The sequence below is a fragment of the Phascolarctos cinereus genome, unplaced genomic scaffold, assembly GCF_003287225.1.
Source record: "Phascolarctos cinereus isolate Bilbo 61053 unplaced genomic scaffold, phaCin_HiC Scaffold_4;HRSCAF=312, whole genome shotgun sequence".
In the NCBI taxonomy this organism is placed as follows: domain Eukaryota; kingdom Metazoa; phylum Chordata; class Mammalia; order Diprotodontia; family Phascolarctidae; genus Phascolarctos; species Phascolarctos cinereus.
In genome coordinates this window covers 393,137,365-393,158,811 of record NW_027555847.1, presented here as the reverse complement: position 1 = coordinate 393,158,811, position 21,447 = coordinate 393,137,365, and the positions used below count along the sequence as shown (strand labels likewise).

The 21,447-nt window shown below is 37.9% G+C and overlaps 1 protein-coding gene across 1 annotated transcript in view; it reads right to left on the bottom strand.

Annotated features, from left to right (window-relative positions):
- Window positions 1-21,447, bottom strand: part of PLEKHG4B (pleckstrin homology and RhoGEF domain containing G4B) — a 190,138-nt gene that overhangs the window by 65,464 nt on the left and 103,227 nt on the right. The window contains 4 exon segments of the mRNA XM_020985684.2: window positions 11,362-11,455; window positions 17,461-17,584; window positions 17,855-17,983; window positions 17,986-18,060. Coding sequence (XP_020841343.1) covers window positions 11,362-11,455; window positions 17,461-17,584; window positions 17,855-17,983; window positions 17,986-18,060 — 422 coding nt within the window.

Sequence of the window (21,447 nt, the reverse complement as noted above, 5' to 3'; positions counted from 1 at the left end):
ACAAAGCACGGGAAACTATATTCCTATAGCCATGGTATCTATAAAAGAGCCATGTGGCATTATTAGTACTGCATATTCATGAAACCAACTGGAAAGTCCAATACTCTGGAGATTTACCTTTAAATGTACTTTGTTAGCTATTAAAATCTTGCCTTCTTGAGGTCATGGGAAATTATGAATTCTTTGCACTGATCACTAGCTTACAAATAGATTCTTTGTGGGTTTATTTTCCAGCTTTATATACCTTTCACAGGGGATGTAGGCAATCCTTTGCATCCAAACATCTTTGCTTTTCACATATGACACAATTTATATAGAGTATTCTTAGCTGTCATTGATGCTAGTTGGATTAACTGAAGCTATGATGTTCTCTTCTCCAAATCTAATGGAATAGGCTGTCATCTGTTAACATAATTCCAACATCAGACACTTCCTAGTCAGTCAGTCAATAATCATTAGTTAATAGTTTACTATGGGCCAAGGTGTGAGCTGTGCTGTGATCTGGGTGGCAAAACAGATAAAGTGCCAGACCTGGAGTCAGGAAGATCTGAGTTCAACTCTGGTCTCAGACACTTACCAGCTGTGTGACACTGGGTAAGTTACAACCTCTATATGGCTCAGTTTCCTCATGTGTAAAATGGAAATAATAAAATCATACCACCTACCTCCCAGGGTTGCTTTGAGGATCAAATGAGATAATAGTACAGTACCTGGCACATAGTGATATATAAATGTTAGAAAAAGAGATACAAACAAAGATGAAAACAATGTTCTTGCACACAAGGAGCTCACATTCGAAAAGAGAAGACATGTCAAAAACTAGGTCAATACAAGATATATACTACCTGTGTGAACATGGGTAAGGTCCTTAGTCTTTCACATCTTAGTTTTCTCATCATGCAAATGGGTACAATATTACGTGTCCTACCTGCTTCACGGAGTCGTGGTGAGGAAAGCATTTAGAAAACTTTGCGGTCCTGTGGGGATGACTAAACAAATTGTGGTGCAGAAACATAATGGGATGTCACTGTGTTGTAAGAAAGAAGGAAAATGAAGAATGCAGAGAAACAGAGAAACTGATGTAGAGTGAAGTAAGTAGAACCAAGAAAACTCTGTGTCCAATATCTGCAACAACATGAATGGAAAGAACAAATAAAATGGAATTTTGTGTTATAACGATCAAACCTCACCTCCAAGAATAGGTGAGAAAAGGCATCTTCCTCCCCTCTTTAAAGATGTGAGGGGGACCATGGGTGTGGAACACTACATATAAGAAGGCCAAACTCCTTTGAGGTTAAGATGAACTGTATTATTTCCTCTTTCTTTTTCATTCTTGGTTATGGGGAATGGTTTCCTGGGGAAGTGTGGGCACAAGGATATATTTGGAAATGAAGGTGAGGTAAAAAAACAATTCAATAATTAAAAATTGAAAACAGAAAAAATGAGTTCTTCAAATGAAATAATTGCAAAGCACTTAGCACAGTGCCCAACACATAGTAAGTGCTATATAAATATTAATTATCATTATTATTATTATTATTATTGTTGCTGTTGTTGTTATGATGTGCTGACTGAGGGGTGGTTCTTTTATGCCATTTCTCTACCGTTTTAGGTGAGTAGAGCACAGTTTTCTAGTGCTCAGTGCCATGATGTGTTCATAATGCTTCCATCTTGTAAATAAGAAATCTTCCATCTATATCTTCCTTATTTTCTGGATGGGCTAATTTGGATTCTGTTGAAGTGTGTTGCTAGGAAATGCCTTTTGGAAGGGGAGCATGTTTACCCTTTGCCTCCATACAGCATATATACTTCATGACTGTGGGGTTTAATGACTCCGTTTTCCATCAGCAGCTTGCCACCCTCCCCCCCACCCCAGCCCAAGCTGATTACCTGAATTCTCATCACCATGCAGATGGACTCAAGTTTTGATACTCAACACCTTTTCAACTTATTCTCAGATGCCTCCTCCTTCTTATTGGAGGGCTGGCGGGTGGATCATTAAACTCCTCCCAAAGTCTTCCTTTGAAGAGGGCTCACAACTTTGCAGGTGACTCCTTTTTCCATCAGCAGCTCTGCTTGGCTTAGACTCCATAAAACACCGTGCCTCCATGCAGGTTACTCCCAGTGGCTTCTTTCCCCTTTTCATCTTTCTTTTGTGTATTGTCTTCCCCTCATTCAATTATTACAACAAACATGTGAGGAAGGTACTATTATTATGCCCACATTCTGTCACTAATATAGGTTTTTTTCCCTCTTAGTCCCCTCTTTTTCTTTTTATACTTAAGTGGAAGAGATTCCTCACTTTTACTGTGTCCCAATCTTACTTTGTGTCTGAAACTTCAGGCAAAAGTTTTTTTAAAAATTTTTTAATTTTGGAATAAATCAGGAGCCTATGTGAATGGATGAAAAGCATTTATTAAGCATTCATTATGAATTAAGTGATGGGGATCACAAACATAAAAGCAAATAGTCCCTGCCCTAAAAGGAACATTCTAATCATTGGGAAAAGCACTTAAAGGGGAGTATTAGCCAGGGAAAAGTGTTTGGGTCTTTCTAGGAAGTCAATGGGATAGTGAGTAGAGCACTTAGCACAGTACCTGGCACATAATTCAGTCTTTTTCACTCGTGTTCAAATCTTCATGTCCCCATTTGGATCAGCATTGGTGAGTTCTATTAATACATATCAAGATCCTAATCAAATTTGTTTGGATAACAGTACTTTAAGGAATAGATGCATTTTTTGAAAAGTTTAATGTAAACTGAATTTTAGTATAGTAAAGTCAAATTAACAACATCTGTTAAGTGCCTATCACATGCCAGGTACTGTGCTAAGCACAGGGAATACAAAGACAGGCAAAAACAGTCTCTACCCTTAAGGAGTTTACAATCTAATAGAGGAGACAACATTTAAACAACTATGTACAAACAAGACATATAAAGGATAAATTGGAGATAATCATGGAAGGAAGACACTACCATTGATGAGGACATGAAAGATTTCCTATATAAGGTGATATTTTAGCTGAAACTTGAAGAAAGTCAGAGAAGCCAGGAGGTGGAGATGAGGAGGTAGAGACTTCTAGGCATGGGGAACAGCCAGGGAAAATCCAGAGTCTGGAGATGGAGCATCTTGTTAGAGGAATGGCACGAAGGCAGTCTTTGCTTCTCTTACTCCAGATTATCCATTAATTCTGTGCATTTGCATTCCCAAGCAGTTATCCTCTCTTTTGTTTCTTTAGTGAGACTTGGCACTATGGATTCAAGGTTTTCTATTCTGCCAATTATTTCTTCAGTGCAGGCCATAAATTCTTCTTTCACAATTCTTCTTTCTTTTTTAATCATTCAGGAACATTCATGAACTCCTGGAAATTCATGGGGTCCTCTATCTCATCAGTGTTGATTCATTTCCTTTTGTCTTGTAATTTTATTCACAGATGTCCTATTCTTTTACTTGATCTGGAGACCACAGTTCCTTCTGCTACTGATATCTTCTCTGTTGGTTTACCTGCTTATATTCAAGGTTTCTGAGTTTGCTTCTTCCTGAGATCTTGGGTAATTTCAGTCTTCTCCCACCCTCTTACTTTCCTTTATTGCTCATTTTCTGACTCCCTCCCTTTGATAGAGGTTTTGCTGTGGGATGTATATCAAAGAGTCTCAGTCTCTTCCCATGCTGGGTAAACCAGCTTCAGTCTCTGTCCCATGTGACTTCTCAGGTTGGGGGGGGGGGAACAGAACTGGTCACAACTGGATGCTAGGCACTTTCCTCAGGCTTAGTAGAGCACCACAAGCCATACATATGTGTCCTGTCCCTGTTCCCTCTATTCCTCAGTTCATGAGTTCCTTTGTTCCTCAGTTCTCTGGCCCAGCAGCACAGAACTCTACCATGTAACTGCAGCCTTACCAAATTTTCTGTTATTTGGATCTCTGCGGCACTGGGATCTAGTAGAGATTTGGCGGAGAAGAGGTAGGGGTATAAAGTTGAGTTCTGTTGTAAGCCAGTGGGTCAGCTCGTGCAGCCCAACTACTGGGAATGTGGTAGGTTGTAGTATGGGGCTGCTGAGCAAGCATGCATTAGGGGTTTAAGGCTTTTTGGCCTCTATTGCTATTTCATCAATTTTTTTTAACCTCATTTGTATTTTTGGTGCCCTAGATTGTGGAGATGGTTGAAATTGCTTTATCTGTGGCCCTTAACTCCTCTTTTAGAAAGATCCAAGAAGTCATGAGAATTGGAGAAAATGTCTAGTTTTCAATCTTGTTGGTTATGTGACTAACACCCCACGATATCTCCTAATTGCCAAACTGATGGTCTTTTCTCAGTCCTCAAGCTTCTCAACCTGTCTGATGGCCAGTCATTAGAACAGAGTATGTAGGGGGAAGTAAGATGACTGGAAAGGTAGAAAGAAAGCCAAGTTTTGGAATTTTTAAAAGCCAAACAGAGGATTTTACATTTGATCCTGGAGGTAATGGGGAGCCATTGAAGCTTACTGAATAGGGGAGTAACTTAGTCATAGCTCCACTTTAGGGAGATAACTTTGATAGCTAAATGGAGGATGGACTAGAATGGAGAGAGACAAGATGGAGACATGAACTTGGAGCGGGGGTTACCATGGTTATCTCTTGAAAACTTGTGGGAGGGCATGACGATAGAACCACAGGTTGGGAAGGTATGATTGGGTTTTGGTTTCCCTCAGTGGAGGGAAGGGCTTCCACTCTGATGAGATCACAGAACCACTTGAATATTTTGAGTTGAACCCTCCTGATATAGCCAGACACGTATAAATGGAAAAAAAGGTGGGCCAGTCATGTAACAAGAGTGACCGATACCCAATGGACAGTCAATGTGCTTTACTGGCATTCTCCATACAATGTCAAGGGGTCTTGAGGAGGGGTTCCAGTATGAGTGGACCCTCTGTAAGGGATGTGTGAGTAGATCCTATGTGGAAGACTTAGGGAAGTTGGGGAAGCAGAATGACTTATTGAGCACGTACCATGTGCCAGACTCTGTGCACATTATTATTTCATTTGGTTCTCACAATAACCCCAGAAAGTAGTTGTCATTATTATCTCCATTTTATAGATAAGGAAACTAATGTAAACAGAAGGTAAGTGACTGGCCCAGGTTCACACAGCTATTAAGTGTCTGAGGCTGGATTTAAATTTAGGTCTTTTTGACTCCAGATCCAGCACTCATTACTTGTGTAGGACTTAGGGGTAAATAATAATAGTAGATAGTAACAACAACAACTAGCATTTACATAGCACTTTAAAGTTGGAACAGCCATTTCCAAATAGCTCATTTTGTTCTCATAACAACTATGGGAAGTAGATGATATTATTATCCTCATTTTATAGATGAGGAAATTGAGGCTGGAAGTGGCCAAATGACTTTCCCAGGGTCACACAGCCACTAAGTGTCTGAGGCTACATTTGAACTCAGGTCTTCTGACTCCAGGTCCAGCATCCTATCCCCTGATCCACCTACCTGCCTGAGAGAGTTACAAAGAGATGGAAGGAGAGTTTAAGGTACAAGGGAGGAAAGAAATCTTGCAAGGTGGAGGAATGATTTGGTGTAGGAAAACCATAAAATCTCATGATTTTCTTATGTCTGATACTAGCTAGAATCTAACTTTTGTCCTAAACAATATGAATAAAAATACTATTTCTCCTTTAATTCACTGTCACAAAATCATAGTTTATAGCAAAGAAACAGTGCATGTGTGTTTACATAGAGTGTTTCTGTACACGTGGGATGGTTAAGGACAAAATTCAGGCCACAGCTTTTTGGAATAAAATGATTATTTTAATATATGATGAATTTATGGCTAGAAAGACCTAAGCAGTCATCCATTCCACTCCCATTACTTCTCCCGCTTTTTTAAAAGATTAAAAAATTGAGGTGCAGAGAGGTTAAATGCCCAGCCCTTTAAACTAGGGTCTTCTGCCTTATTTAAAACAATTGGTAATCAATGATAAATGATCAAAGTATCATAGAGCTAGAGGGAGAAGGGATCTCAGAAGCTATCTAATCCAACTCCTCCATTTTACAGATGAGGAAATTGAGGCACTAAGGGTTCAATTACTTGCCCAAGATCACACAGATAGTTCGAGGGGTGTGATGATGTGTTTAGATTTCCACAAGGATCCAGACTTAGTCCATACTTTTCTGTAAGGGCCTACTTAACTTAACAAGGGATTAGACAAAGGGTGCCCAAAAGTTTATAGTATGGCTTTAAACCTTAATAGCTTAAAAACCACACTAAGACATTTGGGGCAGAATCCCTTAGTCCTGGAACTATTATTTTCTTAATGTAAGGTAAGATTGCATTCGGTTGCCTCATAATATATTCCACTAATTCTTTCTCCCATCTTTTAAAAATGAATTGGTGTTAGCCACATTCTCTGGACCTTGTACTTAGAAGGATGAGTTTAAAGTTTAATAGCTTAAGACCACACTAAGGCTTTTGGGGAACTCTGTATTATTCTCTGACAGAAGTCTAAACAAGACCTTGATTCATAATTTTTTTTCATTGTTATTCTGTGAATATTAGCAAATGTTAACTCTTTAGTTGAAACATAGAAGCACATAAACACTCTCAAACACACACACACACACACACACACACAACACACACACACACACACACACACAGAGTTTTTTCTTTGCAGAACCTTGCATGTAGCCAGAGGACAAGTAAAGGGAACTTTCTTTTCTCATAATTCAAGGAGGCTATTTTCCTTACAGATATCAGCACCTTAGGTACTATACTTGATGGGGCTGGCAAAGTATTTCCCTTCATCCACATTATAATGTGCAAAATGTCCTTCTCAATGTTTTGCAGCAGTAAATTATAATGTAATGAAAATGACCAAAAATCACATTTTCCCCATATTTTGAGAATGTTGTGGAAATAATACATTTCAATGAACTAGAATTGTTTTTTTTCTTATTTGTTTGTTTTATTGTTGTTTTAAGAGGCCTTGGGGGGCGGGAGAAGGAAGGGATATCATTCTAGTAAAACAAAGCAGGATCACAGTTGTTTGTATCTTTTTTTAAGCCACAAGGGAAAAATACAAGACAAATGACTTCTCTCAAGGGCTGTTCTGGTTCACTTTTATGTCCTTTTTCTTTTGTTTCTTTTTTCTCTAGGATTACATGTTCATAATAAATGAATAAAATATGAATAAAAAGACTCTTTAAGCAATCTGTCTTTTGAGAGTCACATGAGGTTTCCTGGAATAGCATGTTGCCTAATTACACTATAGTTACCTTCATAGATGTTCTCATAAATTCAGTAAGACCAGTATTTTCATTAAGATGGACACCAATTTCACTTTTTTTTTTTCCATCCCAAGTTCTTCATGTCTGGAGTTGAAGCCCTTCTTACCCAAGACTGACTATAACACTGGTCTAGGACAATGGAAGGCTAATAAAGCAGTAAAAAAGAAGTTGGGTCCTGTTGAATAATACATAAAGAGAATGTCCACCAGCAGGAGAATTTGCTAAGGAAGTGAATCAAATGATGCTGAAAAAACCATAGGACTATCAAGTGAAAAGTCCAACCATGCTTTATTCCCCATGCTCTGTATTTTAGCATAGTGGAGCCTGATGGGGTGATTGGCAAAAGGTTCCCTGTGGTGAATTTCTAGGGTATAGATAGGTTTTGATTTTCATCAGTGGAGGGAGAATATTTACATTGAGGAGATCACAGACACATTTGAAGATTCTGAGTTGAGATTTCATGATATAGACAGAAATTGGTGAATGGAGAAAGAGGTGGACTAGTTACATAACAAGAAAGACAGGTAACCAATGGTCAGTTGACTTGCTCCACTGGCATCTATAATAGGTCATAAGGTGGACTATATCCAGAGGAGGGTTACCATCAGTGAAAAGAATGGAGATCATGCTATACAAATAATAATTATAATGACAACAACAATAATAGCTAGCATCTATATCATGCTTTGGACAGCTAGGTGGTGCAGTGGATAGAGTGCCAGGCCTGGAGTCAGGAAGACTCATCTTCCTGAGTTCAAATCTGGCCTCAGACACGTACTAGCTGTGTGACCTTGGGCAAGTCACTTAACTCCGTTTACCTCAGTTTGCTCATTTGCAAAATGAGCTGGAGAAGGAAATAGCAAACTACTCTAGTATCTTTGCCAAGAATACCCCAAATGGGGTCACAAAGAGTGGTACATGACTGAAGAACAACAACATATGATACTTTAAGGTTTATAAAGTGCTTTGATTCTCACAAAACCTCTGTGAGATAGGTGCTATTATTATCCTCATTTTACCCATGAGAAAATGGAGGCTGAGAGACATCAGTTGACTAGTCCAGGGTCACACAGTTAGTAAGTGTTTCAGGCAGAATTTGAATTCAGGTATTTTTGACCCAAGGAATTTGTGGAAGAGTAGACTTAAGAGGGGATGTGATTAGTTAGTGGTCTTCATGTATCTGGGGAGCTGTCATGCACTATCGAATTTAGAGTTGTCTTGCTTGGTTCCATAAAGTAGAAGTTACATACAAACCAATTTCATTTCATTGTAAAGAAAAGCTTCCCAGTATTTATAGCTGACCAGAAGTACAACAGATGGCCTCAGGAAGTAGTAATTTCTCCATTACTGGTGATTTTCAAATGGAAGTTAGGTGACTATTTGTCAGAGGTATAATAAAGGAGATTTTTAGTCAGGTAAGGGTTAGAATAGATGACCTGTGAAATCCCTTCAGAATCTGAAATTGTAAGATACTGTGATATAGTAAACTCTTAGATATCTGTTTATAGAACTAGATGTAATTTAAAAGATAAAAATGTGATTTTCCCCCCTACTTTTTCTACTGTTTATTTCCTCCTTTCTTCTCAAGTCTATTTACTGTGACTCAGAAACCAGACTTGGAGTTTTTCTATTGAATGTGAACAATAACACTTGGCCCTTATCCCACCAGTAGCCTTGGAAAGAAATCGCTGAGCAGAGCAGCTATGTTCATGTGCCCCAGAGGCAGAACAGCCCAGGGTAATGTTTCCTACCTCCCCAAAACATTGTGCATCTGTAAAATGTCTAAATTCGCCACCATGGGATGCTTAGCCCACAAGTCTTAGCATTGCAGTCCTGGGGACACTTCCGTAGGAGGAACCAGGAACTAGGGAGAGGGAGCAAGCCAATAGTTCAAACATCAGGATGCCAAGAGAGGAAGAGATTAGTTTTTTAAATTCATAGGTTTCAAAACCTAAGAACATTTTGTGCTAAGACTTTTGTTGACTGGTAAAAATTTCCTTTACACTAGAGCTAGTTCAAGAATCAGTGATGGGGTAACATATGGCTAGGAGTCTGGAGACTAAGGTTATAGTCCCATCTTGTCCCATTCACTGAGCTGTGTGACCTTGGGGAAGTCACTTATCCTTTCACTTGGCCTCACTTTCCTCACCTGTAAAATGAGGAATTTGGACTATATGACCTCTTAGGTTCCTTTCTAAAGGTCTGTGATTTTTAATATCTTCCCTACTCATCTAATTTACTGGGTGGTCATATTGATAAAATGATATAACAAATGTGAAAATGCCTGATGAAGTAAGAAAGAACCACATAGAAACCACCACTACCACCACCACAACATGGAATCATAGAATCTCACCAATGGAAAGTACCTCAATGGTCACATGGTCCAAAGTATACCTGAAAAAGGATCCCTTTTATAACATGCAAGACGTGCCTTTACTTTAAAATTTCAAGTAAAGAGACCCTGCTCTCTATGGAGGCAGCCCTTTTGAATGGCTCTAGTTCTTAGTAAGTTTTTCCTTACATCAAACCCCAAATTATTTCTTTGTGACTTCCAGCTTTTGATCATAGCTCTGCTCTATGGAGTGAAGCAAAGCTTGAATTCTTTGTCCACATGGTAGCTTTTCAAGGACTTGAAAACAGCAATCCTATATCCTTCAAGGTTTTTTCTCTAGACTAAACACCTCCAGATACTTCCAAAATTGCCCATATGACATTAATTCCTAGCCTTTCAATATCCTGGTTGCCCACCTCTGGCTACTTTCTAGTTTATCAATGTCCTTCCTACAATGCAAAACTCAGAATGGAGCACAGTGTGGCCCAACCAGGGCAGAACTCCATGGTCTTGGTACCATTCCTCTCTTAATAGAGGGTAAAATTGCATTCTGTTGCCTCAAATATATCCCACTAACCTGAATCTTTGTTTTAAAAAAAAATTTTTATTGAAATATTTTATTTTTTCCAATTCCATGTAAAACAATTTTTACATTTTTTTTTACAATTTTTGGTCCCAGATTCTCTCCCCCCCATTCCCTACTCCCCTCATTGAGAAGACAAGCAATTTGATAAAGGTTGTACATATCCTCTACATCTTTTTAAAATGAATTATTGCTTAGTCACACTTCTCTCACTGGGTACTTATAAGGTTGGATTTTTCTAACCCATGTAAGACTTTACTTTTATCCCAATTAAACTACACCTTATTAAATTAGGCCAAATAGTCTCTCAAGATCTTTTTGGATCTTGATTGTCACCCAGAGTGATAGCTATCCTGTCCAGCTTTGTGTCATTTGCAAGTATGATAAAGATGCCATCTATATCTTTCGCCAATTGATAAAAAAAAATGTTCAATAGCACAGGGCCAAGCATAGGTCCACTGTGCACTCTGCTGGAGACCTCCTTTCAAGTTGACATTAACCAAGACTACCAGCCATTCAACCCCTTCCACATTCTAAGGAAGAAGCAAAAACAAAACAAAATGAAACTGTTTCGTGAGTTGCCTTGAGGTATTGGAGTATTAAAGTAAATAAGAAAACGAGGCCAAGACTCCCAGAATTTTTTAGTTTTTGTATCAACCTGACCCTGATGGAACTTTCAGCTTCTCAGAGCAAACGAGCAGCATTCTTGATGCTCCAACTAGACCACGTGATTTTCCATCACCAGAGAACTTTCTGACCTGCTGTTTGTTTTTCTTTCAGTTACTACTAAAACCAGAGGTTATCCTAGTGGCCACTGATGAAATCAAACGCCATGGAATCTGCCATAACTTCTGGATCTCTTTTTCTCTTTCCAGTAGCTAGTGTTGGCATGATGTGAGGAAGAGAGTTCTTTGGCTCTGTTTTGTTCTTCTTTTAAAAACATCTTGACTTTGGAACAAATACAATATACTTTTGGTCTCTCATTCCAATTCTTTACATTTCATTTCAAAGTGTCAGTGATAACCTCTCCACCCATCTCCTCCAGAATTCCTCTAATACTATTCCCCTTGGAGCACAGCATAAGCTTTACCAGGTAAATTGTAAAGTTTAATTAATTCCGAAGGCTTTTAAAACAACAACAAAGGATGAGGGCAACAAACACACCTGTAATGCTGTGACAGCTCTGAAGAAAGCAGGCACAGGCTGGCATTTCCGTGCCTCCACTAAGATGACCAGTCCCAGATCCCGCACCTCCTTCCTGTAAAAAGAAAAGCAGGTTGACTTTTAACCGGTACATTTAAAATTTCTTAGCAAGAAAGGTTATTGCTAACATTTCAATAAGACTAAAGTGATCTCTGAGGTCATTGTGGCTCTAAAACTTGGTGATTCTACAGATTTCTAGATACTCAAAATCTCCTTTCTCCCCTTTCTTTCCCAAGAAATGAAATTATATTCAAATTAGAATTATTATTCAGGTTTAATCAGTTAATTTTGTCAAGTAGCTGATTCTAGGGCAAGCTGAGACCTTGTATTACACTGATGATTATTAACAATATTGCTATGGTTATTCTTTAAAAAATCTTATCCATCACTGAAAATATACTTAGCACTGTCAAATAAATTAAGTATGAAACAAAAAAGCAAAGACTTGTCTTTGGGTTTTTCAAAACAAATAATACATTAACTGAGATAACATATGTAAAACATTTTGCAAACATTAATACACTATTTAATGTTAGCTCTTATTATTATCAGCATTAATCAAGAAGTATTTTATAAGAGCTTAGTATGTGCCATGCATTATTATTTATTATTGGACAAAAAAGTTTATCTTGGCAGGGCTGAGAAAGAAGATCTTAGCAAGACCTAAGCTTTACTCACTGATTTTTCCAGAGGTATGAAAGATAATAGAAAATAATGCTCTGAGAGATAAGACTTTGGGGAAAAAGATCAGCTCTCACAGCTGATACAAGCCTTTATGAGGGTTTCTTAACTATCTCTCTAATGGGTTCCTAGAGTTTGGGGGATGGGGTGGCCAGCCCTCTTCTCTTTTTCTTTTTTTTTTTATTGCTGCCTCTATTCCTTGAATGATCTCTTAACTATCCTTTCATCTAGATTTTCCTGGCCATGCATCCTGCATGGATGTTCCTTATTTTCCCCTTAGTTCATTTGAGACAGAGTTTGAGTTTTTCAAAAAGAACTTTGTAACAACTCAGGGGAAAATCTGGCACAAAAATGTAATAAAGATCTTTGGATAAGATTCCTCTGCTCTGGAACTTGTCAATATTTTACTCCATAAGTATTTTTTTAAATGTTACATTTTTATGTCAGATTTTTTTGAGTCAGCTAGTACATTTTAGATGCTGGAACTTAGATTTATAAAATGTTAATTTTCTGGGGAGACTCCTTTAGGTATAACTGATGAAACTATAATTTTATAATTATGATATTTTATGTGCATTAATAATGCACATAAAATGATCAATAGGAATCAAAAATTCTATGCAACTGCTAAAAACAAGCCATACTTTTTGGTTGTATTAATAAAAGCAGAGTATCCAGATCATGGAAAGTAGAGGTTTGCCACTCTCGGGGCTTGTTGAACCAAATCTTGGATACTGTATTCAATTTTTGTTGCTAAATTTTAAAAACGGACATTTACCAATAGGAGTTTGTCCAAAGAAATAGGGTCAGTATGGTAAAGAGTGGAGAAAATAATATGTTAGGAGAAACAGTGGAAAGATATGAAATTATTTAGTAGAAGGTGAGTTCCTTGTAGGCTGGGAGAATTTTATTTTTGTCTTTGTATCTTCAGCATCTAACACAGTGCCTGGAAAATAGTAGGCACCATATAAGTATGTGTGGAAATGAACCAAATTAGATAAGACAGAGAGTTATGTTCAAACTGACCATTGTTTTCAAAAATGTGAAACTCTGGCTGTAAAAACAATGCCACTCGACAATTATTTATTAAGAGCCTATTGTGGGAGTATGTTCTGTGATGTGGGTAGAAATGGCTAGTAGAACAACTTTTTATCAATTATTGTTGTTCAGTTGTTCAGTCCTGTCCAAGTCTTCATGACCCTGTGGACCATGTCTATATGTAGCACTCCAGTACTGTCCTTGGAATTTTCTTGGCAAAGATACTGGAGTGGTTTACCGTTTCCTTCTCCAGTGGTTTAAGAAGTTAAGTGACTTGCCCAGGGTTATGCAGCTACTAAGTGTCTGGGGCTGGATTTGAACTCAGGTCTTCTTGACTTGAGGCCCAGTGCTTTATCCAATGAGCCTCCTTCTAATAATTAGAGTTGTCCAATAACAGAAGTGGCACAGTGAGCACACTCGCCTTCACTTGAAGTCTGTGAACAGTGATTAGATGGCCATACTTTTGTGATGCTGTAAAAGGATTCTTGATTTAGATGAGAGACTGGGGAACTTCTCTGATTTTATGTTGCATCAACAAGCCGGGAAGTGATATTGTAAAGACAGCAAGGATATTTGAAAGAAAATGTATCAGAACATTTCTTTATTTAAAAGGAAAAATGGAAATTAAGTCTTCAGATTATAGTTTCTCATACTGGAGACATCTCTTCACCAATTACCTAATAGGCATCTTTTCAGCTGGGGAATAAACAATTTCTTTTGTTAGTTTTAGAGAAGTTTGGTGGCCTATTCTGAGTAATGGAAACATTTCTTTAATGTCATTTTGGTAATGAGAATTGTGAATTCAATAAAAGTATCAATTGTATAAAGGCTTCAGGCTTTGATTCACTAATTAATTTTGCAGAAATATAGCCATGTTACAATGTTCTGGAAGTCACATGCTTTATTCCACTTCTGAAAGAAAGAGGCAGTTGAACCTAAAGCATCAAAGCCACTACTATAGTCCATACCTACTTAGCCCTGTGTCTATAGCTACATGTCTATGTCTGTACCTATGGGCACAAAATACTACCTGATATTCACAGCTGTGAGCTAGAGTTATCCCAAAGTGGAACAGCTTCCCTTACAAGACAGTGGGTTTTATACCAATGGAAGTCCTCCAGCATGATCAATTAATTGGTTGCTATTTGGTAGAGGGGACTCTTATTCAGGTATGGGTTGTACTAGGTTGCCTCTGAAGTCTGTTCCAACTCAGATATTACATGAAACTATTGCAATGCTTCTAGAGGAAGATGCCTAGGATGGTAAAATATCTGGAAACCATGTCATATGAGGACTGCTTGAAGAAACTAGAAGGAAGCTTTTCCTTCTAGAGAAGTGAAGACTTTGAAAAGACAGGAAGCTCTCTTTGACTATTTGAAGAACTGTCTTTTGATGGAGATATTAAAGTTATTCTGTGTAAATCCATTCATTGTGTGTAAATCATTGTTCCTAGAACAAGGACCCATGAGTAGAAATGGGAGGCATACAGACTTCAGCAATCTTTAAGCAGCTTGGGCTTTTTTGTTTGTTTGTTTTTGTCTAGATCTGTTATTTCATTTCTATAGGGAGGTCCTGGTGAAGAGTTTCCTTTGCTGATCCAGACAGTCATATGCTCTGCAACTTACATCATTAGAAACTGATCTAGGGATATGGAGAAGTTAAATGACTTGACCAGGGACACAAAGCAGTATTTGTTGGAGAAGGGCCTTGAACCCAGTTCTTTCTGATAACGAATGAGGCCAGCTTTCTATCACAATACCATGCTGATGGTCAGGAGGCCAGCTTGTCATAACTATAAGGTTATACTAAATGAAAATTAAAATTCCTTCTAATTAAAAAATTTAAATACATGTAGTTTATGTACTTGTGGAAAGTCTCCTAGAGATCATTTGCTAAGGCCATTTTAGAAATGGCATGCACTTAAAAGAACCTTCTCTTGTATTTCTCTATACTCTAACATGTTAGACTCTCCCATGGCCATGTTCTTTCAATTAAGAAAAGCTTTTAACCAAACTATAGATCAAATGCTTGACAGAAAGATCCTGGTTTTAACTATAAGGAAACTTTTTTTATACTCCCAAGAAAATAAATTTAAAGTGTTTGAAAAGGACCTAAGAGAGGAAGAAAGAAGAAAAAAACTTGGCATCTTAGAAAATATGGTATCTGGAAGAATGCCCTAGAAACCCATGGTGCAATCTGGCATAAAGACTAGAAGGCTTGGTAAAAAGTACGTAAACAAAGAGATCCCAGTGTGAAGTAATTTTGAGATAGCAGTCTCAATACAATGAATCAGTTAATCAACAAGCATTTATTGGGCATCTAATACATGTCAGATACTGTTCTAGGTGCTGGGTATTCAAGAGTAAAACAAACTAAATGGACAGGGTTTAGAACAACATTGAGCAGGAATTTAGAGTCACAGCAACTGGCTTTGATCCTTATTCTTTGTGTCATCCTGAGCAAATCACTTAAATTCTCAGCCTTGGTTTCCCTTACCTGTAAAATGAGGGAGTTGTGCTTTCTAATGTTCCTTCTAGTTCTAAATCCCATGATCCTAAAAACAAGAAATTGTCTACATGACCACTGACCCTAACCTGGTTCATAACACTCTTGAGAGAGTGACAAAATGATATCTTGGCTCATATCAAGTCTACATAATATCTAAGAACAAGCAGAAAAGACTCGTGACTATTTGGCTTCCATCCAAACTGAGATGGAAAGGACCTGAAAGTCAGCCAAAAATTGGATGGTCTACCAGTGAGTTGGGAAAATAAAAAAAGTATGTTAGGATTCTGCCAAAAAAAACCCCCAACAAGTATTAAAGAGATATGAATGGAAACCCAAGATCCTTTATCTAGGGAAGTGTATATGTCTGACCTTCATGCATGTATATATACATAAGTGTGTGTGTATATATCTATCTATATGCAATATAGATAGATATATACACACACACACACACATATATATATGTACATATATATAAACATGTCAGCCATGTATATATTACGTGGATAAGAATCATTAATAATAATCATTTGGGTTTTTGGCCAATGGGCACCAAGATTTGTTTTGAAAGTCATTGGACCCAAAGCTGAGGTATTCAAGGGGTGGATCAAAGCTTCTTATTGGTCTAAAATCTAAAGTCCTTATAACAGACTTTATTATACTGAGACCCCTTGCACCAAACATTGTCTAAAACAAGTGGGCAATCGTAGAGGGTCTGGAATTTTGTTTTAATTATGCAGGTAGAATCCATTTTTAAAAAGATTGACAAGGTATTAAATGGGTCAGGCACACATTAATACTGCTTCCCACAACAATTGGCCTCTCTAGTATCTCTCTCTCATGCTTGGATGGCTCCATTGTCTCAATTGGGAAATAATTACTGATTCAGCACCAGCTAGCTGCTTGGCACTGTGCCAGGGGCACTGTGAGATACACAGAAGTATGAGGTATAAGTCCTTGTTTTAAGGAACTTATAAACTAGTTGGGGAGGCAAAACTAATACATGAAATGGGAAAGAAGGATGCGTGCATTCACAGATTTATAAACAACATTCGTATCTTTCTTTGTATTTGGAAATACTTATGTTTGTTAAGGTCTAAGTTCATATTAAAAAATCAATTTAAAATCATGTGGTAGTAAACACATTAAGAGTTAAGATAAAAGAGATCATGGAGAACAGGAGTAGTCAAGGCAGGCTTCTAAGAAGAGGTGACATGGCAGCAGAACCTTGAAGGATGGGAAGAATTTAGAAAGATAAAAGAGGGGGAAGTGAGAGAAGAAAATTGAGCAAATCTCTGATGGCAGGAATGAGTATGTCATGTTTGGCTTATTATTGCCTAGGATGATGATGGTGATGATGATTCTTTTCTTCTTTTAAGAAGAAGTATATTTATTTGACCAGATTCTTTCTAGAAATTCAACATATTTTATTTTTCCCCAATTCCATGTTAAACTGCTTCATGTGTTAGTTTTGTTTCCCCAGCTAGTTTGTGCCAGAAGGTAACAGGAAATAAGGTTGAGGCTAGATTATGGAAGGCCTTGAATACCAACAGTAACTTCCTTTTCTGTTGTGCCTGGTCCAAATGTATCTAGACACACGAGTGTACTGCAGCATCTCTGTCTTTAAACCAGGGAATTACATGGACTTTATCAGAAGACAAGACTAAAAGGTTGAATTAACCCAATTACTGATGATTTTGAATGAAATTTGCATTTTATTATGCCTGGAAAGGAAGGAAAACTCCATAAATAAACAAAAAGCTTTCTCAGACTGTGCCATCACAACTTAATCTAAAAGCAGAAAAGTAAACTGGCTCTGAAGTGAGGCCTGACCTGGGGATGCCATAGAGGTACATCAAAAGGCGGGTGAGCTCACTGCTTGAGGACTGCTCCTTTGACCAGAAAGCACTTCTGGTGCACACCTGTACCACTGCCCTCCCATTACGGTCTCTGGTCCCTGCAAAAACAAAGAGCCACCTTTGAGAAACCTGTATACCAGATGACAAGGAAATGGAGAGACACAGTGTTATTCTGGCCTGGATACTGTTCTTGGCTTTGCATGAGATGTAGTGAGCAACAACAGCAGGGAACTAATCAGTCGGAACATAAATACAAGTGTTTGTAAAATAGTTTTGATAACATCTAATGTATGTGGCTTGGCTTAAACTGAAGAGACTGGCATGCTTTAGAAGGTCCTTGTAGGGATAGGGATTTGGATGGAACTTACCAGGGATGGAAATGATTCCTGACTGAAGTAATTCTTGGTTGATTTCAAGTAACTGGTTGGGCAGCTTGTGATAGAAGTCTGCTGTGTTTGTAGACAACGGTTCACTCTCACAGGGCAGCGATTCGGGGAAACGTTTGAAAATGTGTTGGACTCATGGCTTTGGAAGCGGTCGTTTGCATCTCTTATATTTGTACTCTGAAGAACATCTGGCCAAATGAGAGAGAGGTGGTTGAAAGGGAAGTTTTTTCTTTCTGCTTACAGACATTTATAATGGGTACAGGTTCAAAAAACATGTTTAAGAAAATAGAGATTTACAGATGGCTCTCTGGCCAGCTTCACCCATGCTGCTGCACTCCACGTACCACCTCTCATAGGGCAGGTCCAGATTCTATCCCTCACTAGTGAGAATTCATGCTACCTGTCCTGACCCTGACCCACTGTGCTATGCCATGTCACTGCAGCTGCCTGCCCTGATTCCTCTTCTACTTCTGGGAACAGTCATCAAATCAATTCTATTGGCAGTCAATTGTCCTGTGACTCAACTCAGTATCTCATTTCCTAGACCAAAATACTTACTTTGCAACCACTCTCCTGAACCTGCTGTCTTCCCCTATTAGAACATAAGCTCATTGGGGTGGCTAGGTGGTGTAGTGGATTGAGCACTGGCCCTAGATTCAGGAGGACCTGAGTTCAAATCTGGCCTCAGACACATAATACTTACTAGCTGTGTGACCCTGGGCAAGTCACCTAACCCCCATTGCCCAACCTAAACAAATGAAAAAACACAAAACAAAAAAAAGAACATAACTCATTGAGGGCAGAGATTGCTGTCTTGTTTTATATGTTTGTATCCCCACTGCTTAGCACATAGTAAATGCTTAATTAATGTATTTTTTGTTGTTCATTATGACTGTCTGGCCCAAATCAAGCTTGCTTAATTAGATGTTCCTAAAAAAGTTGGGCATAAATAAAAATTTAAAAGCATAGGCTATTTTAAGTGTACCAGGAAATGCATTGCTTAAAAAAACAAACCCTGCAGTAAAACATTTTGCAAAGTAAAGACTCTTTTTTAATATGAATAATCACCCTCTAATCTATTTTCAGGTTTTTATATAACTGACATTTATAAACATATAGCACTTTACAGTTTACAAATTATCACATTTGAGCTAATGTTTTCTTAAATTAAAATTTTATTTAAATTCAATAAATTGTAAGCGTGGAACACTCTCCTAGATGCTGGCAGAGATACAAGGATGAATTAAGACATGGTCCCTCCTCTCAAATTACTTAGAATTTTGTAAGGGAGATAAAATCTTTAAACAAATATATGTAATACAATGAACATAGCAAGTGCATAACACATTCAACCAATAAGCAAACACATATTTCCACAACTTTTCCTAGGACCATTTGATCTCTCCCTTGCCCCTCTTCATTCTCTAACTTGTGTTATGCTTATCTATACATGTGCCAACTTTCCAAGTAGAGTATAAACGTCCTTGGGAGAGGATTTCATTTTTGACCTTTTATGCTTTGTATAGCCTAAGTAAGGTCTGATTGGAAAGATCATTGAATACCATATGCAGAAGATGGCCTTTGACTTGGTTAGGGAAGGATGGGTAGAATTTCAACAGATAGAGATATACATGGTGGGGACAGACATAGGTAAATTCATGTGTGAAGCCTGAGAGCTGGGGAAATACAGGGCGTATTTGAGGCACAATGGATAGTAGAATCTGAAAGGACAGAAAGTGGGGTTGGAAGGAGGTATGTAAGATAATGCTTGTGCTAGATTGTAGAAGCCCTTGAATTCCAGGATGAAGAAAAGGACATTCTTCAATAAGCAGTTAAAGGGTTTTGCATAGAGAAGGGACATTATCAGATCTGTGCAGAAAGATTAGTCTGGAAATGTATAGTATTAATTGGGGGTTGGGAGGAGGAGAATAGTGAACCTGAAACTGGAGTTGGAAAGATCTAGGCAATAAATCACTTAGGGTGATGGTGGTAGGAAGAGAGAGAAAAGTAACATATCAAGAAATATATTAAATACAAATATGTATATATGTACATATATTTATATAAAATTAGGATAAAATATCAGGAAATATATTAAATATATGTGCATATTTTTATATAAAATTAGAATAAATTAGCTAGAAATGGAACTATGTCCAAACAATGACACACAATATCCCATGTAATAGAGAAAATTGTATAAAGACTTTGTTATTATAGAATCATAGACCTAGAGATAGAATTGATCTCAAAGGCCATCTAGTCCACCTCTCCTCTTCTTACAGATGTGGACAGTGAAGCCCAGGGAGGTTAAAAGACTTGTCAAAGGTCACACCACTAATAAGTACTCAAAGGCTGGATTTGAACCCTAGTCTTCTGACTTAACCCTTTTTGTCTCAGTTTCCTCATCTACAAAACAAGCTGGAAAAGGAAATGGCAAACCACTCCTGTATCTCTGCCAAGAAAACCCCAAACGGGGTCACAAAAAGTCAGATATGACTTGAAAAACAATTGAACAACAACAATTTCTGATTCTAGAGCCAAAGCTCTTTTCCCAGTCTACCACAATTCAACAAAATTTGCTAAGTGCCTATTTGGTGCAATTTTCCTTTATTTTTCCTTTTCTGAAGTGCCATGGCAAGAGAAAATAATTTTTATAAATTACTGGCTTAATTGAGTTACCAATGATCCAAGGAGAGAAATAAATCATTACATGAAGAATGATGCAGGTTGCAGTAGTAGAAAGAGGAATGAAAGAACCCAACTAAAGGCAAACTCTGCTACTATCCACCTGCATTTCCCTCATCTGTATAATGAGGGAATTAGACTCTACAATCTGTGAAATCCTACTATCTCTGCATTCTATAGTTCTTGTGACTATAACACTTTTTAACTAGAGCCAACTCTAGTAGGGAACTGATCTCCACCAAGGAGTGACGAAGATCAAAGTTAACCATCCCAACATGCAATAGAGCTTAGCTCAAGAGCCTGCCTCCCATCACCAGCATCCTTGAGAGGAGGTGCTACATGGTAGCAGTAAGCTTCATTTAGTAGCTGTAGGTTGGATTTTCTGCTTTTGTTAAAAGTTATCCTTGGCCTCTGAGTTATTTCAGACTTGGATTATGGGTGAGCGAATATATTGCTCACATACTTTTTCATTCATAAAGAAATTAAAGTAGAAGGAAAATAGTTAATCCTCATTTGGGCCTTTCCTCATCTAACTCCCATCTCTTTGTGTGATCACTTTTTGGTTTGGCCCCTCAGAAAGCACACATTGGCAGGACTAAATGCTGGGCAAGCAGACTTTCAGCGTGGGGGCAGACGCTTGTTAATAGACAATGTTCTGTACAACTATTGCATCACACGGGTAAGACATTTTAGAAATAGTAGACTGACTTATCAAAAGGTCCCTAACTCAGGGGGTGAAAAAGTTCATGAAGACTTAATTAACACTCCCAGGAACAATGTTATTTACTTATATACATAAGTTAATGGTTAATGTTAAGTAGACTGCAAGATACCAGAAAATGGCATTCTGACTTCAGTGATTCATGCATGTATCAGCCTTACCCTGC